We start from the raw sequence: 27,639 nt of genomic DNA on the forward strand, positions 1-27,639 counted from the left end.
TCCCCTTCTGCGGATTCTGAAAAAGAACCTATTCAAAATTCACTTTCTCCTTTGGCAGAAATCTGGTGATGGTTGAAATAAAAATCAATCCATTTGAAATTTAATAGTAGCTAAATTTTTATTGAAGAATATTGTCATTACTTGGGATAGAAATCTAGCTCTGTGTTAGCTGATAATCTGTTTAAATCACATCCTGCTATTGGTGACCAACCTCATTGTTGGAGTCATCTCATTTTCAAAATTTATTTTGCCTCAAAATATGAGTTGCCATCTAGCCTCACACAATACAGGATGATGAGAGAGGAGATGCTGCTGAAGTATAAAAATCTGAATTGGTAACCAAAGTGTGCAGGTATTAAATACTACTATGAAAAATAAAATCCTTTGACCAGTAATAGTGCAAATTCCTGTCTGATTAAAAACAGAGGATAGAAAGGGAAAGGACCTGGTAGGTGACCTATTTTATCCACTGCCAGTGTAGGACTGTTCCCAACAGCACATTTACTAGTGTTACATCTGGTCTAGTTTTTAATGTCACAGTGATGGAGCTTCCACCACTTCCTTGGTAGACCATTCCACAGGCTAATAATATTATTTTTCCTTACAGTGTGCTAAATAAATCCTCTCCCTCCTTTGGGTTTACTGCCTTCAGTACTACATAGACTATTATGATGTCAGTCCATCTTAGGCATCTCTTAGGGCTTGCCGTCTTCCAGATTTCTTGTCTACACTGAGCAGCAATGTGCACTACTGGGTAGGGAGAGGGATTTCTAAAGTGCATACTAATTGGTCCATATAAACCCTGCTGGTGCCAACTAAAAGTTCCCTAGTGCATTTTAATATAGCATTGTTTCAAACAGCACTACATTATAGAACACTAGAGAACTTTTAGTTTGCCCTCCAGTAGGGTCTGCACTGACCAATTAATGGGCAGCACGCTAGCGCGCTTTAGAAATCCCTTCTGTGGTATGGATTACTGTGCCGTGTAGACAAACCTTTAGGTGAATTATACACGTAGAACCTTTTAATTTTTCTTCATATATCTTCTTTGAACTCCACCCCCAAATCTGTCAATGCTACTGCTGTTTGGTGCTCAAAGCTGAGTACAGATATTGTCTTGGCTTGTTGCACCAGAGACTTATATCAGTGGCTCTAAAACGTCTTGACTCTAGAGACCTCTTCCCTTATCTATCTTAGAATTCATGCAGGCAGGTCCTTTTCAGTAACTGAAATAAAGATGGATTTTCTTCCCCGTCAACTTGCTGGGGTCTGTTGCAGAAACTAAGGTGCTACTTGGCATTTTTTTATGCCAAAAATGGCAGATACACATTGCTCTGAGTGAGAGTTTCTGAGCAGCCTAAATAATACCAAAGAATTATTAGGGGAAGGGATGAATTATTTGCGTGGGATTTGGGGGCAGGAGACGGAGGATCAAATCTGTCTAATCAATTTTAATATCAGCTATTTCTGGTGCAATCTGTTTCATTCCAGTGGTAGTGAGAAACTTGCTGGGATGTTAGCAGCCAAGTCAGCTGAACTTTACTAGAGGAAAGGAAACTCTGTGTGTGGGTGGGTGGGGTGGGGGTGTATACCTACACACACTGGCGGTATGTCTACCCTGCAGTTGGAGCTGTGATTGCCTCACATACACTGGTGGTAGCTTCAATCTACTGAACAGAAATACCAATAGCAGTGGAGTTGTGGCAGCACAGACTTCAGTGCAGGCTGGAGGCACCTGCTGCCAGGCCCTGGGGTAATTACTGAAACGCCATTGCTTCTTTTGTTCTTATTTCCCCTTTCCCATTGCTGCACTTCTCTCTTTCTGCTGTATCTCTTTTTCCCTCTCCCATCCTGTTTTCAGTGGTGGTGCTTCTCTTTCCTTGTCTCTCCCTCTTTTGGCATAGCTCTCCCCTCCCCATACAGTGATGTGTTCTCTCCCTTTGCACCCCAGTGTTTTAAGGGCTCAGTCCTGCAAGGTGCTGAGTACCCTCCGCTCCCACTGAAGTCAGTAGGAGTTGAAGGCTCTCAGTGTCTCACAGGCCAAGTCCGAAGTTGTTGCTGGGTTTTTTATTATGTTAACGCCTAGATGCCCCATTTGAGATTGTAGCTCCATTGTGCTAGATGAAGTATAGAAGAGCAGTCCCTTCCCCTCCCTTTCAATGTGTCCTTTTCTATCTAATTTCCCACCCCCTTAGGTTTTTTTCCCCACCCTTAATCCCCCAAATCTCCTCTGGTCATCTGCCTCTTCTACCCACCCTCAAGCTCATTCATCCCCAACAACATTCTTCTCCAGCAGCTCCAGGCCCACTGTTCCCTCCTGTCCTTCATTTGGAGAAGAAATGGTGGTGGGTACTAGGAGCTATCTTGATCTCAGTTCTTCCTGCCACCTACTTGCAAAGAGGTGCAAGAGCGGAGCTGGGGCCTGGCCTAGCTCTCCACAGCACAAGGAACCAGAAGCCGTGTTTACTTTCTTCAGGGGCTGCATTGGGGCTGGAAATGTGACACTGAGGAGTACCATGGACCCACGGCATTTCCTAGCAAACCCTCAGGAGGCTCTGGTCATGATCTGCACTCCTGCCCTACACAGTAGAGAGGGACAATACCTACATATCCTGTGGCCTGATGCCTATATGTAGGGCCCTACCAAATTCACGGTACATTTTGGTCAATTTCATGGTTATAGGATTTTAAAAACCGTAAATTTCATTATTTCAGATATTTAAATCTGAAATTTCACGGTGTTGTGGCTTAACCCAACTCTGCAGGCAGCAGCGCAGAAGTAAGGGTGGCATGTATGGTATGGTGTCGCCACCCTTACTTCTGTGCTGCTGCTAGAGGGGCACTGCCTTCAAAACTGGGAGCCTGGTCAACAGCCACTGCTCTCTGGCCACCCAGTTCTGAAGGCAGCGCAGAAGTAAGGGTGACAATACCACGACGCTCCTAAAATAACCTTGCAACCCCCCGCAAATTACTTTTGGGTCAGGACCCCCAATTTGAGAAATGCTGGCCTCCCCCATGGAATCTGTATAGTATAAAGTAAAAGTATACAAAAGACCAGATTTCACGAGGGAGACCAGATTTCATGGTCCATGACACGTTTTTCACAGTCATGAATTTGGTAGGGCCCTACCTATATGCAAGAAGACCAGATTGCATCTACCTTTTTGCTGCTTTATAGTTCTGCAAACTGAGGGCTAATTTTCTGTCCACTATATCACCCTTCATTCTCTTCCAGTGCTACTGCTTCCCAAACTTCTTCCTCCTGTTGAATAGTGATTTTTCCTTTGACATATTAACCTGCATTTGTCTAATTTCATTTTCTACTCATTTTTCTAATAACTTTTCGTTCTTTGTCTTATTTTTCAGTCACCATTGATGTTTGCAACTCCTCTCTCTTTAGTATCATCTGCAGATTTAGTTAACATCTGTAATGATGCTGTACAAAACTTGAGAGATGCTGAGAGCCATGTCCCCAGCTCAATATTTTACTCCTTTTATTTTACAGGCCTTCAGCAAGGTTTCAAACCATTTGGTATTCTGCAGATTCAAACCCTGTTAAATTAATTTTGAGGGGAGTTTGTGGCAGACTATCAACTGATTAACTAAAATTTAGATATATATATGCACACACAACGTGCTTTAAGTGTAATACTCAATGCCTTAACTATGGAGCTGTGACAGACACTTCCATAATTACCTCTGCTGCTCATCATGTTAGAGTACCATAAATTTAATCAAACTAAAGGTAAATGTTGAAATGACAAACCAGTAATCTAGTGTGAGGGGGAAATGTAGACTTTTTCCTCTTTAAATTTAAAAATGTAGGGTCAGATTTTGGCCCAGTTTAGTGGCTGTGCAAGGGCATAAGGCACCTCCTTACCCCCCTCCTCCCAACTGTGGGAAGGAGAGCAGCATCTGCTATGTGTCCTCCTTCCCCCTGTGCAAGTGGACAGGGACTATCCCGATGCATTGGCTAGCATACCTAAGCCAGTGTACAAGGGATAGTACACTGTGTCAGGCATAGGCCTGGAAAAGTCTACTTCCCTTTGTGAGCAGAGGTAAACCGGGAAACAGTGTGACTTGTGTTGCCTGAGGCTTATAACAAAACCATGAGTGAGGTCTAACCAGAAAACTTAATGACAATTAATTGTAATGAATTCTAGGATAAATGTTCCTTTTTGGTTGTTGTTTAATTTCATCCCAAACAACCAATAATTCCAAGCACAGCTGCTGTATGGTGTCTGTCTTATATGTTCATGTGTCATTGGTTTTGCTTGACTTGAGTAGTAATCAGTCCTAAGATGTGGATGAAATAGTTTGACCAACATGGACAGGGGGTTTGTTCTGCTTGAGGACAACTCCCCAGATGCATCTATAGCACAGCTTTATCCCTTCGTTATCTGAGAAAAATATCCCTGTCCTCACCAAGTAGGGAAATCATGCTAGAACTTTGCTAGGAAGAACCACTCTTCAACATAGTCATTGTTAACATAATTTTTTAATTGTAGCATGGACCGTAGTTCTGTGGAACCAAGTTGCTTAGCATACCCATTTGGAGGGAGGCAAGTATTTTTGGGCCTGCTGGTATCCCCTACATCCATCTATCCATCCAGGCATGGTAACTATACGGCCTTCATTACAGCAGTGTCTGAGCATCTCTCAATACCCTCTTCAGATAGGGAACTGCTGTCACGCACATTTTACTGATGGGGATCTGAGGCACAGAGAGATTAAGTGATTTGCCCGAAGTCATGAAGGATGTCTGTAGTGGAGGACGGAATTGAACCCTGGTCTCCTAGAAACCAGGCTAGCACCTTAACCAAACTTATCTACATGTGGAGGATCCCCTAAAATGCTAAAGGGAGGGCTTCAGCTAGCACCCTTTTCTTGTCCTCTGTGGAGGGTGCACAGGCCAGAGTGAGCAGGCCTGGAGTAAGGCTAAGGGAGTGTGTGGGAAATACACATTCCACTTCCTGCTCTGGAGCTCAAGGTGAAGAAGGATGTCCTGTGGCTATAATACTTTTCCATGCTCCCCCTTCCATGCAGGGTTCCTTTTTTAAGTTGGAGAAGGGTCCTGAAGACATCAGAGGTCTGGGGACTTCCTGGCAGCACCATTCTAGTCAAGTCGTCCTTGAAGGATATAGGACCTGAGCTGCAGAGATCATGTCTGCTGCAGAACCACAGAGCTTATGTGTGGAAGTTCCTGCTCTCCCACAGTCTATTTTTATAGGGAGAAGAGGGAGGGGACCAACCTTGTCTCTTCAAAGGGATAACCAGGGAGATATCTATTCAAGGGAAAAGAACTTAATGGAGATTTCCTCCCCTATAGGGCCCCATCTTGCAAGTTTTCTACAGAAGGAGAAATCCGGCCCTAAATTTTCTACATGGCACATTCAAAATATCCCCCCTTACTGCCTTAAATCTGCAGATAATTCAACAGATGTGCATATACAAAATGTACCAAAAATCCCTAGCAATTATTTAAAATTAGAGCTGTTCAAAATTTGCAAAATGAAAAATTCATCTATTGAAAAATAGCATTTTTCTCAAAAACCATTGTATTTGAAATTTTCCATTGCTTTAATGAAAAGTGAAAAATGAAAATATTCAAGATTTCATTTTTTCCTTCTTCCCCTTTTTCCTCTGTATTTCCTATTTTCTTTCCCCTCTTTTAGTCATAAAATGGAAAAGGGGAAAAAAGGGACAGAGAAGAGGCAAAAGTGAAAATTAACAGTTTTTGAAAAAAAAATTCACAAATAAAAAATTGTTCCTTTTTGAAACCCATGGAATAAAACATATTTTTAAATTTTTCATGAAAACTCTTTTCAAATTTTCGACCAGCCCTGTTTAAAATGAAGCCTGCACTGAATTCTGTTTACCTCCTCAACCTGGCTTCAAACACAAAAGCCCCACATTAATTAGTATATTTGAAACTACTGATTTCTAATGATCTTTCTGCTGTTTTTGCCAGACTAGGTGTTTGTACACAGTAGGGGCCAGAATTTGGCCCTTAACTGATACTTTTAAGATCTATCTTCATATTTCACTCTTAGTGCATAAAATGAAGCTCTTGCAGGGTAAGTTATAATATTTAGGCTGATAATGGACAGATCCTTCCTTATAAATGGTGATGCTGGAGTTTGGGTAAGCCAGATAATGGTGGGTGGTTTTTTTTCCTTTCTGAAAGGAATGGCACATTTAATAAATTGGATGTCCATTGTGAAAGAGAGGGAAGATTTATGAAGTGTACAATGCAGGATGAGGAGGAGGTGAATCAGCTTTTTATGAAAATGCATGAGGAAGGCTGTTGAATAAATACCATAAGATGAGGCAGCAGATAGGGCAAAAAGAATCAGTTATGGGAAAATGGTTAGCCTCTGTGTAAACCTTGTTAACGGTGCAAAGTTTCCTATAGAAAAAAATATAGACTGCAGGGCTTACCCTGAATCTTTAATGGTTTCTGACTGACTCTTCCTTTCCACTCTGGATCTGCAGCAAGGGAGATTTAGGTTAGATATTAAGAAAAACTTTCTAACTATAAGGATAGTTAAGCACTGGAATATGCTTCCAAGGGAGGGGGTGGAATCCCCATCATTGGAAGTTTTTATAAACAGGTTGGACAAACACCTGTCAGAAGTGACTTCTTGAGGTCCCTTCCAGCCCTACATTTCTGTGATTCTGTAATAACATATTGTCTATACTAAGAAAGGGGTGCGTGTGTGTGCGGAATAGAGAGAGGGGTAAAATACACACACACATTCTGGGGTTGAAATCCTGCCCAATAGAAATCAATGGGAGCTCTGTCATTAACTTCACTGAGGCCAGGATTTCGCCCCTGTGTCTTTGAAATACTGTGAACTGAAACCAGCAAGGTGCTGAGCGCACACTGGCATTTATCCAACAAAAGCACTTAAGCATGTGCTTAAAGTTACGTATGTGAGTAGTGCTGTTGAATTCAGTGGGATTTAAGTTGTGTGCGCCCTTAGGTACTTTCCTGGATTGGAGCCATACTGCTCCACCCTCTTCTGCGGGATAGAGCCCTGTATGAATTTCTTCCAGGGACTTTTATGAAGCCCTGGAGTACATGTTCCTGAAATATACAGAAAGGAGTTATTTTATCATTTTGGCAGACATGAGGAGGTTGAAGCTTCCTCTTGCTTGCCAAATACTCCAGTTTTAAAGGCAAGTTAATAGAACATTCTGTGTGTCGGGGGGGGGGGGGGGGTGGGGAGGGGAAGATGTCGCTTATGAATAACTGAGTAACTCCAAACTAAAATAAGTACCATAAACTAAATGTGAAGGCTTGGTGTCATTTGTGTGTGCAAATTCCTGCTGAATCTCATCTTTAACCTTTTGGATTTTGTTGCAGAATACACTGTATTAATAGGAGAGGCTTGCCAAAGATGAATGTATGTGAAAACTGCAGTCAGAAACACAGGTTCTCAGAGAATGTGCCTTGACATGAAAAGTTATGCCTCAGAACTGACACACCTGAGGCCTGATCCAGTGTCTTTTGAAGTCAGTGGAGAAACTCCCATTGCCTTCACTGGGATTTGGATTAAGCTAGTGAGAAGAAAACTAAGGATATCAAGGCTCAGGTTTTCAAAGGTGCCTAAGGGAGTTAGGTGCCCAACTCCTATTGAAATTCAATAAGATTTGATTGTCTGTTTCCTTTTGAAAATTCCAGTCTAAAAATACATACCAGCAGGATCTTCGTGGGCCCCAGAGTTATTGTACTATGCTCCCAGTTGTGATTAAAAGGAAAATAGAAAGGCAAAACAGTCAGCTTTTCCAACTCTCTTTCATCATAAGCTTCACTTATTCAAAACATGAGTAGGTCTGTGTAAATATTATTTCATTCTAATTAAAAACATTTATAAAAGGCTTTACTGATGTCCAGTAACTTAGGACTAATTTATGGAACTCTGAAGATAGAAGCGTGATACGATTACCCTGTTTTTAATGTTTTCCATTGCTATTGGTTTAACCCACATCAGTCAGTGCCAAATATGCTAGATAAGGAATTTTGGCAAAGAACACTTAAACTTTCTAAAGTAAAGATAAAGGCTCTGCAAGAGAAGCTAAAATATTTTGGCTTTTAACGTTTTTTAAAAAAATTGTTTTTAACTTGTAAAGATTTAGTGTAAGATATTTGAAAAAACAAGAATTAAATTGAAACCTCCTACATATTATATAGCAGTTTTTGGCACTTTCAGTTTCTCAATATGCATTCTGAGTATGAGGAAAACATACTTTTTTCTTTTTTTTAAAATCTCTGCTACAGTCAAGTCAGGACTTTTACCTTCTTGTTGACTTTGTCTCCAAGTCTGTGTGCTTACCTGTTTGCCTAGGCTATCTGCTCTTGCTGCATTCTATATATTTCAGCTAACATAGTGCAACTTCAAGGGAAAAACCTGCATTCCTTAAGAGAACAATGAGGGGACTGTCTATACTAGGTGGAAAAAGTTACATGAAACAGTGGCTGGGCCTGCCCAAGACTATGCATCCAAATGCATGCAGGTGCTTTCTCAGTCATTTTGCAAGCATTGCCTGTGTCATTTTAATGGTACATCTGTAATGAAGTCTCCAGGTCAGGTCAGGCTGATATGCTATAATCTACAATGGTTTCCCCTTCATGTGGAAGGAGAGCCATAATAATTACAGCTGCAATGGTTCAGCAGGCACTCCCAACTCCATTCCATAATGCAGTGCCTTGTGTTTGCAGCAAAAAGTCTCTTCTTCCAAATCAACCATTCTTTCTCGTCTTCCATGTTCATCCTACCCCTTACCCTTCCATTTTTTTTCCTCCTCCCTTGTTTTCTTTCACTCTGCTGGTTTTGTTTGAGATCTTCTTGTATTCTTGTTCCATTATTGCTGGTTTATGGGTCACATTGGCTGAAACACATTGGCCTTTTCTAGACAATGCATTCAGTGGACGTGTGCTAACCAAGCAGCCAGAAAAAGTATTTTCAATAAATAATGGGCCAAATTCATCCCTAGTGTAACTCAGATTTATTAAAAGTCTCAGGTGTGAGATGTGAACTACGGTCCTGTTTCATACAAGTGTAACTCTTTGTTTCATTGGTTTGACACCTGATTGACAACAGTGTGAGATGAGCATCAAGCCCCCAGCATTTGCTCATTTGGCTTTTGTAAAATAGCGCATATTATTTTAGAAAATTACCGTAAAAATCACCAAAACCTCAGCTACTGAGGGATTGTGAAGGGACTATTCCAGTAGTTCATGAGGACAGCTAAATTTGTCTTTGTAATGACTGTCCTGAGTTATTTTAAATATCAGTAACTTTTCTCACTCCTGTCTGCAACTTATCGGGCAACTAACGTATAAATGTAGTGACAAAAATTCATCCGTCTCCTCCTCCCCCACTAGATTACTTATTAGGCTTATACAAGGCAAGATATTAAAAACACTTTTGTCTGTCACACCGCCACGGGTAGGGGAGGGGGAATTTGCAAGTTGCTAATGGATACCTGGAGTTTTTGTGTATGACCATGAAGAACAGCTTGTGCACTTTCACCCCTGATGTTCCCTGAATAACTTGGGTCTCATTTAGGTCAATAAGCCTTTATCAAAATGTCAGGAGTGAAAAATGTGTCTTGGTGTAAGCCGACTGGTCGTTCCCTCCAGTCACAGGAGTCTATAGAACAATCAATGTTCTCTAAGCTTGTCTGCATGTCACGCAAAGAACTGGATGACAGTAACCATTGACTACATGTCTGTTTCATTGTCTTTGGGACAGCCCACATTTGCATACTTGCCAGTGTTCCTGTTATCCAATGAACCATGGAGAGTCTTAAAAAAAAACAACAAAAAAACAAAAAACAACCCACACAACTCTAATGCAAATTTTGCACACACAAAACACACATTTAAAAAAAAAAAACAACATAGCCAAGGCTTTGGTTTCCCCCTTCTTGTTATAATAATGAAACTATAATCTTGATAATCCTACAGTTTTTGATCCAAAAATTGCATTTGTTATTGTGCATAACATTTAACTTTCCCATTTTTCCTTCCAAGAAAATCTTTTCTTTTTTGTTTTGTTAATCCCCATTGGGCAGTCTGAACACTATTGTGTGCACAGCACATATGAGTTGAGGCCATAGATTTGTTGCTCAAATAACTTCTTTTGTATGAAAGAAGCAGCTAGCTCTCTGCTTAATGATTTGTCATTGTCTTTCACTGAGGGAGTTTCCTTCATATTAGTGATGAAAGAAGCTATATTAGCCTGCTACAATACAGAAATGTACTAATATATTAGAGCTTGTTGATTATATTTTTATAAATCAGTACAGTGTCATAAACAAAATAGACAACAGTTTTACTAATCACTATTTTAATAGACAGGCTCGTGTTCTCATTTGCATTTCAGTGTAGGTTTAAATGTATTTAATTAAGCTAAACAAAAGGGGAATCATACTGCATGTGAAGTTACTGTGTTAGGCATAGTATATTGTATCGTTTTCTATTGTGTTACAAATGAATGTCCATTAGGTTTTCAAAAAATGTTGTTGTAACAAATGTTTCTGAATAAAATTCTTCCAAGGTTTCTGTTTATTCCTTTCACACATTATAATAGACTATGGACCAGATCCTCAGCTGATGTAAGTTGGCCTATTTCCATCTTTGTAGCAGCCAAGGACCCAGCCAATATCATTTAATTTTCTTGAACCTGGAAACCTCTCAGGAGCACAGTAACTTTGTAGACAATTGTGATAGCTATCCTGATGCACCTGGCAACAACTTACAGAAAGCCCGGGATATTAGAGCCCATCACGTTAAGAGAAAGAATGTTGGCTGATGTCCTCCTGCCTTCTGAAAAATGTCGTAGTGTCTTTAACTTGCACCTGCACAACTTAGCTACCAGACATGAGGAGTTTAATGCATCATCAGAATGCTGGAATTTTAGAGCCCAGTCCAACTTCCATTAAAGTCAGCAGACTGGGCCCATGATTAATAAGAATCATTACTCTTTTTTTTCTCAGTAGCCCTATTGCTCTTTTAGCCTCTAAGGCAATACTCCGATTGACATCAGTGGGACCAGTATTTCGACTTAAGTATTTTAATTAATTAAAAATACACTCGTGTGTAAGCTAAAAGTGGTCACTTTCTTCAGCGCTTTTCTCACCATCCTCCTCCTCCTCCAGTGGTGCAATATCATGACATACAGGCATAGATGTCACAGACTAGTAATATTATTTAGCCTTAGAGGACAAATGTTGATTAGTGGCATGCCCTGTTCTCTTCAGCAACAGTTGGGATCCTCAGTTGCTGAAGAACTGCTTGGCTTTTGTCATTCTAGTTTACTCAGACACCAAACTTCTCCAACAAACCATTGGTGTGTGCAGTGTTGTTGTCACCGTGTCAGTCTCAGGATATTAGAGAGGCAAGGTGGGTGAGGTATTATTTTTTATTGGACCAACTTCAGCTTGTCTCTCTCACCAACAGAATTTGGTCCAATAAAAAATATTACCTCACCCATCTTGTCTCTCAAACAAACCAAACAGTTTGTTCTACGCCTTTTAATTATATTTTAGAACTGTTATACCTCATGAACATTTTAATGTGTTACATGCCAGGTCCTGGGTATTTTCATTTAGAAGCCACAGCTTCTATTAAAGGTGGTTATTTTCCCTTTTTGCTCTAAATAGGGGATGATTTCTATGTAGAGCTAAGATCGGCTATTCAGTGAAACCAGATACTAATTGAATGTGGCTTTTAAATAAAAGAAATATGGGATTGCAACTCTGTCACTTTGAAAAAATATAATCAAAACTCCTTCACCTGCTAATTGACAAAAAGCTACTGTCTGAGGATTTAAAACACAGATAAAAGTGCATTGAAAATCACACTAAGTTCCAATTTTGTATTGTTATTTCTCTGACAGACGCAGATGGATATTAAACCCTTCTATTCCATTCACTGTACACTTTGGAAACTCCTGGGTCAGTCCCCTGAAACGTTTAAATGTTCAGTCTGGCAGCATAGTTGCTACAGAACTGTGTTTTAACCAAATTCCTGAACCATATTCTTGTACATTTCTTACAAAAGCTCAGAAATTTAGCCCAGTTTTGGACCATGGTTATCAACACTTACTTCACTTTGTTCCATAGGTGAACACCTAACCCTGCTCAAGACTCCCATTGACTTTAGGGGCTGGGGACAGGATTTCACCCCATGTTTTAAAACTGCCTGGAAACTATCAAGCTGTAACCTGGTACCAGAAATATTACTTTTAAAAGTGTGGGTTGCACTTAGGCTATAAATGAGTGGGTAAATGGCTGGCTAAGATGATACTGCAAATGATACTGCAAAAGTACAGTGTACTTTTTCTGGAAATGAGATATACTAGCAAAATATTTGTCTTGTGAATGCAGAGTCTGCTTGTTTTCTTTGGCTGTCAAACAACTTTCTGTTTGAATTATTGAAGCCAAGTAAATTTATGCAGAATGGTTTCAGTTTTAGCACATAGAGAAGATCCAAACAGCATGCCATTCTGGTATTTAAACTTATTCTTTATCATACATTTCCCATTGCTTACACAGTTTTCCTGAGGTTTTGTAGTTTGGATCTTCTTGGCATATTGCATATTTTTCTTCTTCCCAAGTTTTACGTTTCGTTTTCTGTGTTCCTTAATGTCATCTGAAAGAAGAGAGAGAATATGTAAACTAGAAAATTAATCTAGTTCCCTGTCTGTTTCCCCTAGGAAATTGTATTAGTGGTGTTTTTTGGAACGGAGTATGTGATTCGCTTATGGTCAGCAGGATGCCGTAGTAAATATGTTGGATTATGGGGAAGGCTTCGTTTTGCTAGGAAGCCTATTTCTATCATTGGTAAGTATACATGGTTTGAACAATTGTCATAATTACTAAAAAAAAGCCACATTCCTATAAACACCTTGAACATTTAAAAAGAAATGGAGTTTCCCTAAAGATTCCAGCCAAGTTAGAATAAAAACATTTGTCTCTAGTATCTGCGCAGAACTGAACATTCTGAAGAATCTGTGGCATTGTTAGTTCCTTCTTTAAAAAAAAAATCTTTCAACTTGATTCTCTTTTCCAGAAAAGAGACTTTCCTTTGCAGTTGAACTGAAGTTTTGCCAGAAATAACAGAGTTGCATATAAGCCTGTCTCCCGAAATGGCTTCTATAACTTCAGCATTGCGCACATCTCGTAATAGCTGCAACTGTCTATTTTTAAACAAAACCAAATGACCTCTATATGTTTGGTCCATCTTAATATTTTAATGTTAGTTTGCTCTGCTTTTTGATTGAGCTACCTAGAGCACACTGGTGTGTGGCAGGTGACATGTAATTATAAACTATTATTTTCATGCTCGTAGGGTGAGGTTTTTTTTTCCAAAGGCACGTATGGAAGTTAGGCACCCAGCTGCCTTTGACTTTCAGTGGAAATTGGGTGTTTAACTGGCCTATGTGGCTTTTAAAATCTCCTTCTTAATTCCTTGAATGTTCTAGCTAGTAAAGATTTTCAGAATACTTGCCCTGCAGTTGTTATTTTTGCTATTATTTATCATATTTCTTATGGTAGCGCCTAGGAACCGTAGAAAATCAGGGTCCCACTCTGCTAGACACTGTACAAAGAGTAATAGACAGTGCTTTCCCTGAAGAATTTACAATTTAAATAGATAAGACAGAGAAAGGGGTTTAGTTATACTGGTGGGCATCCATATCTTCATGGGGATGACTGCAAAATTTTTATAGGCAATGGACAAAAATGCTGCACCCTAGTAATTCATAAGAGCACAGAATTGTTCATTTGTCCATGGTGGCTTAGCCTCTCTATGTCTATATTATGTAACTATATTCCATATGTGACTGTAAGTGTCATGCGCCTTTGACTGCTTCCCCAGTGCTCTGTCTGTTAATCCATCTCTCCTGAAATTACTACTAGCATTCCAAATCCCTGAGCAGCTTCAAACGGTGGCCATTTTTAAAAAGAACATGCTGTACAGTTGTTTCCTTCTTTTTCCAAAATGTGTACTTTTTCCCAAAATTACGCTTGCCTGAGCCCAAGCTTTACAGTGTCCTGCCCTAGAGCAATTACACTTTTAAGATACTTTAAGGATAGATATCTTTCAAACTGTGAGGATTTTATATGCCAGTTGTCACAATCCAGGGCAACTGACCCTGTATTCTCCCTTCCGTGATCCAACTAGGGCACTCAATCTAGGATCCTGGCTCCTCAGCTGTCATCTCTCTTGGGTAGAGACCGATGTCTCTCTCTTTTCTGAGCTGGGGTTTTCCAGGCAGCACAGTTCCCAGTCTACACTGTAAAAAGAAAAGGAGTACTTGTGGCACCTTAGAGACTAACCAATTTATTAGAGCATAAGCTTTCGTGAGCTACAGCTCACTTCATCAGATGCATATCGTGGAAACTGCAGCAGACTTTATATATACACAGAGAATATGAAACAATACCTCCTCCCACCCCACTGTCCTGCTGGTAATAGCTTATCTAAAGTGATCATCAGGTGGGCCATTTCCAGCACAAATCCAGGTTTTCTCACCCTCCACCCCCCCACACAAATTCACTCTCCTGCTGGTGATAGCCCATCCAAAGTGACAACTCTTTACACAATGTGCATGACAATCAAGTTGGGCTATTTCCTGCACAAATCCAGGTTTTCTCACATCCCCCCCACCCCTATACACAAACTCACTCTCCTGCTGGTAAAAGGTGCCACAAGTACTCCTTTTCTTTTTGCGAATACAGACTAACACGGCTGTTACTCTGAAGTCTACACTGTGATATCCCCAGCAAGACAGACTGCTTGCACTTTGCTTTCTCTCCAAAGGCTATGAACAGTGTAATTGCCAACGGTTACAAGTTACCCCACAGGTCTTTCTAAGCAAGCACCTTTGTTCTTAAGGTAAAAGTTTTACAGAGAAAACAATAAAAGAACCTACACACATACTAAAAGGCTTACCAGAGGTCACCCTAACTCTAACTTTGGACTCAGGTAGGTGTCATTCCTTCCAAACCTTCCCCAAGGATTGCCCCCCTCTTAGGACAGAAGGTCCAGTCCGTTTGCTGGATCAGAAGGAATGCCCGCAGTCAGTTTAAACTCAGACGGTTAATCCACAATCCTTTTTGTCTGTTGCTCCTTGGAAAATCCATTTTAAACTATATAAATATATGTGAGCCTCTCCAGGTGGTGGTTCCTCTCTGGACGTGTTACAACCTTAGTGAATTTGCCTAATCACCTCCCTCTTTTCTTAGTTCCTGGAGGAGCTGTGGTCATCCTCACCCAGGGAATTACATACAGTTTCTGGCCCACAATGATACATAAACTTAATACAGTAAGATCTCACAAAGATATCACAGGTAACTGCCTATCTGCCACAGCAGATAGAGCTTTATGCTATCAGAAGGGGATGATTCCCAACTTGCTATTGGTATGCAGGACTTGTTTCTATCCCGGGTAGGCTCCAAGATATCAGAACTTACATCCTGCCAATATTCTGTATAGTAAAGCTATTTTAGTTAGATTTTACAAGCCTCTAAAAAGCTATTAGTTACACTTTTCACTCTCTTCCAGGTCTCAACAGTTGGATTCATGTTACTAAGTCACCTGATTTTATAGATGAGAGAAGTGAACTGTGAACTGTGCCAGTACATTTTAAAAACAGCCATTAGAAAACACTGTAAAATACGTAGGGTATACAGAACATATCGTTAGGTTTTTTGACACACCATTGGAATGATCTGTCACATCTAGTTTTGCTGCTAATTAAAAGTTCAGCCATCCCTGACTCATGACAATAAAACCATTTTTATTACACCATTATGTATTTTCTTTCTACGTTACACCAGAGGTGTTGGGATATATAATCCTAAAACTTTATTTGGATGACTATCTAAAAATGTCACCCTTCTCACAGGTAAAATAATATCAGTGTTGAATTTAAATCACGATCTTATCAAAGCATTGCACGAAGCCTTGAACTCATTATCTTCACTTATTTTTATTTTCCAGATTTAATTGTAGTTGTTGCTTCAATGATTGTTCTTTGTGTGGGCTCCAAAGGTCAAGTCTTTGCAACCTCAGCTATCAGGTAATAATTTATCAATAATTGAAGAGAATGTTGTCTGTTTTGATAAAGGTTTATTATTCCGCTCTCTCCTCTCCCTGTAACAGTTCTTAAATTCTAGAAGTGATCGCCGCTTTGGCATCTCTGTTGACACAACAGATCAGATTTTGATCTCAGTTACCATGCACCAGAGTAGATCAGAGTAATCCCCTCACATCTTCCCACTTATAATAATGAAATTGTATATAATAAAACTAGAGCTTCACAAAAACTTAATCAACAAAGTAGCAATGATACACTCACATTTTGTTCATGTTTGCCAGCTAGTTGTATGGTTTTTACCAACTTTTTTTGCTTTTTGGATATCTACTGACTTTTTTAGGCTGTTCTTCGTAGTATATTTGGAGTTAGAGGTTGACTGTTGGAAAAGATATTGAGGGAATTTCCATGTGCCGACAATTGACTGAACATATCTCATGTGTTCAGGTGGGTCAGCCTGGCTGGTTTCTCTGAATGATGGGTTGAATTTTAGTTGCAGTGATGCTCTGTGACTGTGGTGGCTCTCTATTACAAAGCATATCCTGTAGTTGCTCGCTTAGAGCATTGTTTCCATGATCAGCTATGTAAAAGTTTCTGCAAACTCAAATTGTTCTCTTGCCCAGTAGATGAAAAGACCAAAGAAAATGTGGCTTTCTAGCTGTGGAAAGTCATCTGTTTCTGCCCATTCTGCTTCCCTTTTGGAACTCTTAAAAGATAGCACCAGATATATGAAGATCAGCCAGGGATCAGCCCTCTCCATAAAATCAGCCATCTCCATAATATTCACAATCTGTTTCTAGAATTCCTGAATCACTGGGAATTCCTGCCAACCATACAAGTGAAAGCCTATTCCCCTTCCCCCACAGCTGCTCACATTTGTCTAATAGGCTGAGCTGAATAAAAGATGGGGGAAAGGGAGGAACCTGTAAGCTTAATGTAGTAACCTGACAGTGATGTAATCAATGTCTTTTAATTTATCATTTAAAAAAAGCTTCCCCTCCCCCTGTATCACTTCTCTTGTATCCTCAGATCCTTGTAGTTTCACTTATTTAAAATTTGTATTCCAGGGGTATCCGCTTTCTGCAGATCCTACGAATGCTACATGTTGACCGACAGGGTGGCACATGGAGACTGTTGGGATCAGTAGTTTTCATACACAGACAAGTAAGTTAGATCTGACATAGGGACAATGCTTGAACAGAATAAGAAAACAATTTTTCTCGGTTAAAACCATTTTCAGGTCTTCTGTGTCACACCAGTGTACCTGAATTTGGTCATTATACTGCTACAGCATAGACAGCTATTATTCTTGAAAAAAAAACATATTGCAGGTTTGCAAAATTGAGGTCTGTGATTTGCCAGGAGCATTTAATATTAAGCTAAATTAACGGAGGGCTTGAGCTGCTGACCGTTATTGAACTCAAGTTCCCTTGTGATATGGCTCTAAAGAGAGAAACTGCAGAGGTTTGGTGCATCAGGAATTAGTTCTGATCCCCTTCTCTTTTGATTCCTTTCTGTGTCCAATACTGTGTCATCTGTGTGCCCAATTGCTGTGCAGGAGGAAATAGATTATAATTCACAGGTAATCACAGGGACATGTTTTTAACCAACTTATTTATTTCAAACATTATCCTATCATGTAAACACTATTATATAAAAGCATGGAATGTAGGCAGATGTCTTCTTGTTGCTAAATATATGAACTTAGGAACATGTGATGATTGGTTCAATTAATCAAACACTGTTGCTTTACTGTGTTTAAAGGACAACAGGTAAGTTCCCCAAGTGTAAAATTTTCACCTAAGTCCCATTTTCAAAAATGATTTGGGCACTTGGTAGCCTAACTTTCACTGAATTTCATTGACTTTCAGTGAGACTTAAGCTTCTAAGTGCCCCGATCTCTCAAAATTTTTACCTAACAGCTAATTTTCAATTGCAACACCACCAGCACTTACCAGGTTTATTGCAAAAGTCATGAACAGTTAGTTTGAAATCCAATATCTGTGACTGAAGCACACATACACTTCTGTAAAACACTGGGCCAGGTCCTCAGCTGAGTTCTACTGAGCTCACTGGAGCTAGGCTGATTTGCATCAGATGAAAAGTCTGATGATCTATTTGAATAAACTGCTGTAATTAACTTTTTTTTTTAACCATTTTAATTATTTTGTGCAAAAACTCCAGTGTCACATAGTTCAAAGCTCTTTAACAGTGGTTTTTATTTGTTTTTATTCTGCTTTCAGGAATTAATAACTACCTTGTATATTGGGTTTCTGGGCCTGATTTTTTCATCTTATTTTGTGTATTTGGCTGAAAAAGACGCTGTGAATGATTCAGGACAAACAGAGTTTGGCAGCTATGCAGATGCCCTGTGGTGGGGAGTCGTAAGTATGAAATATTTTGTAATATAAAATGACAGCGAACATCCTACATTGTTTACTAATAAAAAAAGTTCCAGTAAGTGTGGGAGAACAGAAGCCAAATTAAAATTGCCTCATTGCTACATTGTCATTCTTTTGATATCATGTGAGGTCAGCAGATAATGGTGCAGAAACAGTAAATTGTGGATATTTTATTTATTTTTAGAGTAGCAGCCGTGTAAGTCTGTATTTGCAAAAAGAAAAGGAGTACTTGTGGCCCTTAGAGACTAACAATGAAGTTGTAGCTCATGAAAGCTTATGCTCAAATAAATTTGTTAGTCTCTAAGGTGCCACAAGTACTCCTTTTATTTATTTTTATTAGTAAAGGGGAGTGAACTCTTTAAAATGATTTGGAACAATCAAGCCATGCACATAACTAACCTATACATGTGTTCTCATTACTTTTACCTTTCTGGTACCCTCGTATTGTTTGTTACATTAATTTGTTGTAACTTCTCTTAACATAGAGTTAGTTCCTTTTAGGTGTTTAGCACTCAAGCCCTAGCTTAGCTTTAAGCACGTTGGGTAATTCTTTTGAAGCCAGTAAGGCTACTCACATGCTGAAAATTAAGCATGTGTATTGGGGACAGTGTACTCAACACCTCTTAGGATCAAGCCCAGGCATTGTAAGCACTTTGGAGCAGGGAACATCCCTCTTCCTTTGTGTTTATACAGTGCCTAGCACAATGATACCCCGGTCTTGACCACCTAGTATCCTCTTGCATGTCTAATATATGGTATTTATAAGGTGCTACTTACCCTTATGTAAAAATAGTATCTAGGTGCTGCATAATTGGTATGAACATTTTAGAACACCCCTAAATACATGTTCTGCTGCTCTTGTGTTCTAAACATCATTCATTAGGCTGTGAAAGATGGGAAACTTTGTTCTTTTCAGCTACCTTAATGGTATGATTGATGGAATGATTCCATGGCACCTCTCAGGTAAGGCAAGAGGCAGAACTTAGGCCTACTGACTCCAGAGTTGTCCATTTGTTTGTTCCAATAAATGCACTAATTTTGTTGCATCTACTAATGATGATCTCTCTCTCTCTCTCTCTTTTATTGTCCTTTCACATCACATATTAAATTGTTTATCAGCCATATTCTGAGAGTTCTATTTTGTACTTTCCTTTCTTTTCCCTCTCTGAATTATAAGAGTCTAGACTGAATTAGCAGACTGTCACAGTGGTTGCACTGTATGTCAAAAAGTACCTTTTTACCTGGTGGTACTTATCAGAAGGCTATAAAAGTGAGAGATGGAAATAACCTTTTAGATTATCCATGCCCTCTCTCTTTATTTCCTGGATGTGTCTTTGCTATTGCTGCATGACTGTTCTTAGTAAACGGAACCATCCTCATTAAGCATTCCAAATCCTTAAAAGGAATACATTGAATGGACATCACCAGCGATTCAGCATATGCATTTTCATAATGCCCTTTATTTTTGGATTCTTATCTTTTGAGGCTTTAAATCACATGGCAGACTTAGATTTTTAACAATAGAGAGACTAAGAAACTAGGGGTCACAGGAAGAAAAAATGTAGCACTGTATTTGTCTGACCTGTAATCTTGACCAGGAGGACATGTTCTTTCTTGAGATATATTTTTTTAAAAAATTGTTTTTGCTTGCGTTTTGTTTCCCAAATTTCTGCACATGGTACCACTTGCTTTTCCAGCACTAAAACATGTATTGATGAGCATGTCAACTGCAGGTCTCCTGCTGCTGAAGTGTATCCCTCTCATGAGTATCCGTGAAGTGTATCCCTCTCATGAGTCCACCAATTTATTATGCTACTTAGGCAGCTATTGCAAACTTTATAGCTTTTTCTCTTCCTGTCCACCAAGGCTACAACCTCTTCTAGGATCAGAAAACTTGCCATTCAGCACAAGGAAGTGGCAATTTGGCAAGTAATTTTTTTCAGGGCTTTCCTGACAATAAAGCATGTTTTTCTCCTCCTTCAGTGCCAGGTTCACATGACACTTAAATTAACACTTAAATTAACAGTGTCAGATGCAGCGACATCTCAATACATTCACCTTGATCTTAGCAATGAAAGTTGTACCTCTGCCAGGCATGACTGGTTCGCTAAAATTAGAGTAAAGCTTTTCTTAGCTGGAATGAGACCAATAAGCTTATAAAAATGTCGGCAGGCCTTGCTTTAGGGAATAAGATGATCAGCTGTGGGAGTAATACATACTGCTTCTCCCCCATCACCCTGATTATAACAAAGTTATGTATTTGGTACATTTCATAATGGGGAAATTCTTCTGCTGAAACCCCCATCAAAGTGCAGGACGTTGCTGGAGATATGGTTCTAGATTAGATGAATTCCCCAGTCCAAGTATTTTAATTTAACATATACTATTTCAATACCCTACTTAATCTCTAGTTGGAGAATGCTATAGTAATCTAGATTAGTTTTGGTAGAAATAAGGATAACAGTCAAGAGGTCTTAATCAAAGAGGAACAGTTGTAATTGCCTGGCCAGCCATATATGAAAAATACATCAGAGACCCCTGGCTGCTGACCAGTATGGCAAAGTAAAGCACAGGCATAGTCCTTGCATAATTGATAAGGACACTTCCCTTTTTCCCACTCCTCTGGATGCTTCCACCTACTTGTATGATGCATACATCTGCTTCCATATAGTCAACACTGAATTGCAGTCTTTCATCCCAGGCCCTGTCCCAGCGAGGCAAGGGACTGGAAAAAGAATAAAATTATAAAAGCTGGGTCTGATGGGTAGGGCATGCAAAGGAGATGAGTCACATCACCATACTGATGTCTACAACCCAGCGGAAGGACGATCCAACAGAGAGGAAAGATTGTCCAGTGGAAAAGTGGTCCCAGGCACGATCCCAAGCACTATCTATAGTTTTATGTGATCTCAGTAGCTATGCATCCTTGTTTTAAAACCAATAAAGGCAATGAAAGAAAAATATATGTTAAATACATTTTATAGACACCTGGTTCAGGTTAATTGTTAGGAGGTAATTGCTGGGCACAGTATCGGTACAGGCTTAGAGCTTATCTATTTAAACACTTAGTTCACAGTGAGCTGGTATGTAAACCTGCCCCATACTAATCTGCTGCGCATTGTGTCCATGTGAAGCTCCCTAATGTGCTTTAATCTACTCCCGTTTCAAAGTGGGGTGGATTCCAGCTGGCAATGCTTGCTGTGAACTAAGCGTTCACCTAGGCAAGCCCGTAGTTCCATGGCCTGGTTGGGGGAAAAAACAAGACCGAGAGGGATCTGGGAAACCTGGTTTCCATCACCGTGTTCTTGATGCCTTCAATAAAAAAAAACCTATGGAGTCAGGATGATGATCAGGGAGGCTGATGAAGAGAGATGATAGTTTGAGCATGTGAGGCCAGATTTCCAAGTGCTCAGCACACAGTAGCTCCAGCTGGGACACTCACAGCCAGTTTTTCAAAGCAGTTCAGTACCCCACCTTCTGAGCTCCTTTGAAAATTTGACCCCATCTATTTAAAACAGGGCAGCACTTCCCCTGCATGAGAGAAGCATTCACAATCGGTGTTTCTCATGAGCCAATAGTCTTTGCTTTGGCTAGCCATCAAGGATCTGGGTCATCTCCCACGTAGTTGTCACCTTTCTGAACACATGCAAATACAACGCTGGTGCACTTGAGAAGACTCTTCATGGCAAGTGCTGGGTAAGAGGTGCTCTGGTTTTATCACAGCCAGGATTTTTTTCCTTTTGACAAAAATAAGGAAAGAATGCACAATGTTGCTATTTTAGGGTGAATACTTTTCATTGGGCCTTCTGCTGAAAAACCTTCCTCAATTTGAATTTATTTTAGCATTTCATACTGTACCTGTTAGTCTGTGGCCTCCCTAGAGCAGCCTGAAGGTAATGTCCAGTATTATATAAAATTTTTGTGTCAGTTCAGCTTTGGAGGCAAGCAGATGCCGTTTAAGTTACCTTCTGCCAATTAACTTACGTTCTGACAGAAAAGTACTGTCATTTATGTATTACCAATGATTTATTATCTACATATAAAATACAAATACTGTGATCTAGAACAAAGAGAAAAATGGAGGAGGAGGGGGAAATCTAAACTATTGTGGCTAAGCTATTGTTCCTATCCCGATTTGTAATCTTGAAGATTTAATATATGGCTTCAAGAAAATGCCGAAAAAAATGTTCTCACAAATCTCACTTTCAGGAAACCTGTTTGTGTATTTCTTCCTTAGCCATTAAACTGAACCCAGCCTGGGGCAGATTTAGGGAGCTCTGCTTTTCATATCTGTTCCATGATACAGTATTTCCATCTCCCACATCTGAGCAAACCTCCTTCAGGGAAACCATGATGTAGATTGCCTTGGCTACCCCCTCTGATCATGAACACTATTTGCCCTGATAGACTACTGAACATACTTCTGCATGGATAATACAGTGCACCGATTCCTTTGAACTGCATTCTTAACGATTGTCTGCCAGGGGTCTCATTTAGTTGCAAAACGATTTCTGTCCTTTCTGTAAAATTCTTAGATATCTGCCTGCCTACTGTCTTCCTCTACACTGAGGGCCCAGTTCAGCATAACCATGTAAGTAATACCATCTGTTTAGCCATACGCATAAGCATTTGCTTAAATTCCATTGAAAGTCAGTTGGACTTAAGCACTCGCTTAAGTGCTTTTGCTAAACTAGGGTGGGAATTCCTTGCAGACTTAACTTTAAGCCATGCATAAAAGGTTTGCTGAATCAGGGCATAAGGTCTTCACAGATCAAGTTGGTTTCATCCATTTTAGTCATTTAATGGCAGGTGCACATACATTTTGGAACATTGCTTCACAAAAGGGAGCCTACATCATTTGGGGGCCTTCTTAAATACAACCTTAAAATCCAGAGTAGACTGTAACTTGAGTTCACTTTTGGACATGTAAGGAAAAACAAGTCCGTTTGTTATTTGCAGACTGTACTAAGGGGGGAGACTGGGCTCACCTCCACCCCCTTCTAATCTTCTCTGGGTGTTGTAGGTTCTTTGAGCATGAGTTTAGATTTCAAAATGCTGCTTCCTTGGGATTTATGCATCTTGTCTCTGAACTTTGATTTTATGGGCAGTTCAAGTGGCCTTTAATCCTCACTTAGTAAAGACCTGTGGTGTGGGATTGGTTTTCTCTGTTTCTTTCAAAATTCTTGCGAGCAAAATATCGATAAAGGAACTTTTGTATGTAATGAGCATCACCTTTCTTCCAAGATCTTTGCAATTGTGTTAAAAAGATACCAAAGAGCTAGAAGACAATTCTGGCTAGTAACATTCAAATAGTTTTTAGAAACTGATCTTCCATTTCAATGAAAAATAAAGAAATGCTTTATAACTAGAAATTGATCACCTTTTAGGCCAGATTTTAAACTGTCATAACTTCATAGACTTCAGCTGAGCCAAGACAATTTATATAAATTGAGTATCTGGATGTACATGGTTAGCTTTTCCAATTGAATGAACTGTTTTTACAAGGTGCTATGTAGGGTCTAGATGTTTGTACTAGGTTGAAATGAACCACATTGCATTTTCAGTGTGACCTAGCTAGAATTCTAACAGGGCTGCTTTAATATATTTCACAAGCAGGTCCCTGAATTCTAGGCATGGCTCCCGTACCCCTTCTGCAAGGCATTTGACTTGGTGCCATTTTGATTAAAAACTAGAATGATATAAAATTAACTTGTCCCATAGATTAAAAGCTGGCTAACTGATAGGTCTCAAAATATAACTGTAAACGTGAAATCACCAATGAGCGGGTTCTAATGGGGTCTGGTAGGGTTCAATCTTTGGCTCTCTTATTTAACGTTTTTATCAATGTCCTGGAAGAAAACAAATTCATCACTGATAAAGTTTCCAGGTGATACAAAAATTGGGAGAATGGTAAATAATGAAGAGGGCATTTCACTGATACAAAGTGATCTGAATCACTTGGTACACTGGGCACAAGCACGTGCTATGCATTTTAATAGGGCTAAATGTAAATGTATCCCTCTAGAAACAAAAAATGTAGGCTGTATATGTTTGGGTGCTCTATCCTGAGAAGCAGTGACTCTGAAAAAAGCTTTGAGGATTGTGGTGGATAATCAGCTGAACATGAGTTCCCAGTGTGATGCACTGGCCGAAAGGACTAATGCAATCATAACCTTGAATAGCAGTAGAGAGGTTATTTTATCTCTTTGTCACTGGTAAGACTGCTACTGGGATACCATGTCCAATTCTGGCTCCCACAATTCATGAAGGATGTTGATAAATTGGAGAGGGTTCAGAGAAGAGCCACAAGAATGGTTAAAGGATTAGAAAAAATGCTTTATACTGATAGATTCAAGGAGATCAGTCTATTTAGCTTAACAACGTGAAGGTTAAGGGGTGACTAGATTGCAGTCTGTAAATATCTACATGGGGAACAAATATTTAATAATGGGCTCTTCAGTCTAGTAGAGAAAAGGTATGATACGATCCAGTGACTGGAAGCTGATGCGAGACAAATACAGGCTGGAAATGAAGTGTATATTTTCAACAATGAGGGTAATTAACCATTGAAACAATTTACCAAGTGTTGTAGTGGATTCTCCATCAGAGACCATTTTTAAATCAAGAATGGACGTTTTTTTAAAAGATCTACTCTAGGAATTATTTTGGAGAAGTTCTGTGACCTGTGTTATACAGATCAGATTAGTTGATCACAATGTTTGCCTTCGGCCTTGGGAATCCATGAATCCATGACTATATGATACTTGACTATCTTGCATAAATAAAACTGCCCTTTTCTCTTGTTTCTCTTAACTCTGAGTCATTTATATAGTGCCTTTTCTTTTCACTATAAATATTATTACATCATTAAGTATAGTAAAGTAAAAATATGGAATGGAAGAAATTATCTGTAGAATTTTCCCCACACCCTTCACAAACTATTATCAGAATCTCTTCATATGTAGGTTTCAGAGTAGCAGCCATATTGGTCTGTATCCGCAAAAAGAAAAGGAGGACTTGTGGCACCTTAGAGACTAACAAATTCATATGTAGCAAACTTTTTCTCAAACTTTTCCTTTGATCGTGCAGATGAGATTTAGAAGATACTACTCGGATTGGCTGCTTTACTTTCTGTTTATGGGTCATGCCAGTAGAACCATGCCAGAGAGAGATTAAATGCAGTTATTCACAGGTCTTTCATGCAGAAACTGGGCTTTGCACAAAATCATCAAAGTTAGGTAATAGAAACTCTCTGTTACTTGTAGATTTCAAGAATCATGTGCTCAAATTCAACACTGGAGAATTCAAATCCAGTATATGGTGCTAGCTGTTGACTTTGTGCATATACGCTGATTAATGGTGGTCAGCAGATATCCACTGTTTCCCATTTATTTGATTAGTAACTGTGGGTTGGCATGCTGCAGTCTCTCAAACAATGAAAGTGGATATCTGTGTACTATTAAAATCTAAACAAGTAACAATGGATTAATTATCCGGCTTGGATACAAAGCTGCCTGTATTCCCTGTGGGTTTTACTGCCTGTGTGTGTGCACAGCCATAAGATCATTTGTGTGTGTGTTTATTAGAATCAAGCCATTTACTTCTGAATAAAAATAATCGTAACACTGCAAGCAATAAATCATCAATGCATTTTTGCAAAATTTTCTTTTAAAGAATATGGATTTATAAATCTGAAACCTGCTGGGAGGTTTTAAAATCTTTGTTAAGATTAATTTCCTTTAGTTTAGTCACCCTATATTCTGGGGGGGAGGGGGAACAAACAAAAAAAATACCCTGAATCTTTCCTCACATCATTATTAATACAGTACAATGAAACTTACTTTTCTGTGATGTCTTTCATTACAAATAATAAGGAAAAAAATCAGGTCTCTCTCAAGCTCTGTGACTGTTGAAGGTAAGGTGGTGAAACCTTGTACCAGCCTCTCTTTCACAGTGCAGAGAAAATAACTTTGGTGCATGCACAGACAAGCCCAAAGCTTTTATCTAGTTTCCAGCATGCAAACTCTAGCATACCTCTTTGTGCTGCCAGATCTCCCAAGCTAAGTAGTTTCAGACTTGGTCGCTATTTGGATAGGAGACCTACAAACAACAGCTAGGTTTTGTATGAAGTGATGTAGATAATTGATAAGGTGACACACTTTCCTCTGAGTCAGCTCTGAATTCATGCCAAGTTTGATGTTAGGGGACACTGAGGCGCTGTCTTTTGGAAGAAACATAAAATCAGACTGATGAAATTAAGTTATTGTTTGAACAGAGATTTTTGCTTATTTGCTTGCCTGCAGATTAGAGAGTTAGAACCAGTTTGCTGCGAAATTTAAAATGGGATGCGTGAATCTCTGTACTTATAATTAAGCCATAGACTTCTTCAGTTCCACATCTACATTCAAAAATATTTTTATTTGTTTTGTGATGGGATTTTTAAATTAGGACTTTATAAAATGGTCAATGGCTTTATCGTTCAGCCTTTGATCCAGTTCATGATCAAAGGATCTTGTGATCATCTTAATGAAAGTCACATAATTCATGTATCAGAGTAGCAACCGTGTTAGTCTGTATTTGCAAAAAGAACAGGAGTACTTGTGGCACCTTAGAGACTAACAAATTTATTTGAGCATAAGCTTTCGTGGGCTAAAACCCACTTCATCGGATGCATGCAGTGGAAAATAACAGTAGGAAGATATATATATATATATATATATATATATATATATATATACACAAAGAGAACTTGAAACAATGGGTGTTATCATACACACTATAACGAGAGTGATCAGTTAAGGTGAGCTATTACCGGCAGGAGAGAAAAAAAACCCTTTTGTAGTGATAATCAAGATGGGCCATTTCCAGCAGCTGACAAGAAGGTGTGAGGAACAGTAGGGGGGGGGGAAATAAACATGGGAAAATAGTTTTACTTTGTGTAATGACACATCCACTCCCAGTCTTTATTCAAGCCTAATTTAATGGTGTCCAGTTTGCAAATTAATTCCAATTCAGCAGTCTCTCGTTGGAGTCGGTTTTTGAAGTTTTTTTGTTGTAATATTGAGACTTTTAGGTCTGTAATAGAGTACCAAGGACACTGAAGTGTTCTCCAACTGGTTTTTGAA

At 39.3% G+C, this 27,639-nt stretch overlaps 1 protein-coding gene and 1 long non-coding RNA gene across 2 annotated transcripts in view; one reads left to right on the forward strand and one right to left on the reverse strand.

The window, feature by feature from the left end:
• KCNQ1 (potassium voltage-gated channel subfamily Q member 1) overlaps positions 1–27,639 on the forward strand; it is a 544,480-nt gene that overhangs the window by 133,727 nt on the left and 383,114 nt on the right. Inside the window, exons 3-6 of the mRNA XM_084632327.1 lie at positions 12,729–12,855; positions 16,019–16,097; positions 17,180–17,276; positions 18,356–18,496. Of these exons, the coding sequence (XP_084488453.1) occupies positions 12,729–12,855; positions 16,019–16,097; positions 17,180–17,276; positions 18,356–18,496 (444 nt within the window). The remainder of the gene's footprint in view (positions 1–12,728; positions 12,856–16,018; positions 16,098–17,179; positions 17,277–18,355; positions 18,497–27,639) is intronic.
• On the reverse strand, positions 12,525–26,443 carry LOC311522820. Its single transcript, XR_014712192.1, has 3 exons — positions 26,356–26,443; positions 14,168–14,309; positions 12,525–12,664 (listed from the first exon to the last, which is right to left on the reverse strand). It is a non-coding gene; the product is annotated as an uncharacterized lncRNA (long non-coding RNA).

The sequence above is a fragment of the Lepidochelys olivacea genome, assembly GCF_965140295.1.
Source record: "Lepidochelys olivacea isolate rLepOli2 genome assembly, chromosome: 6".
NCBI lineage: Eukaryota > Metazoa > Chordata > Testudines > Cheloniidae > Lepidochelys > Lepidochelys olivacea.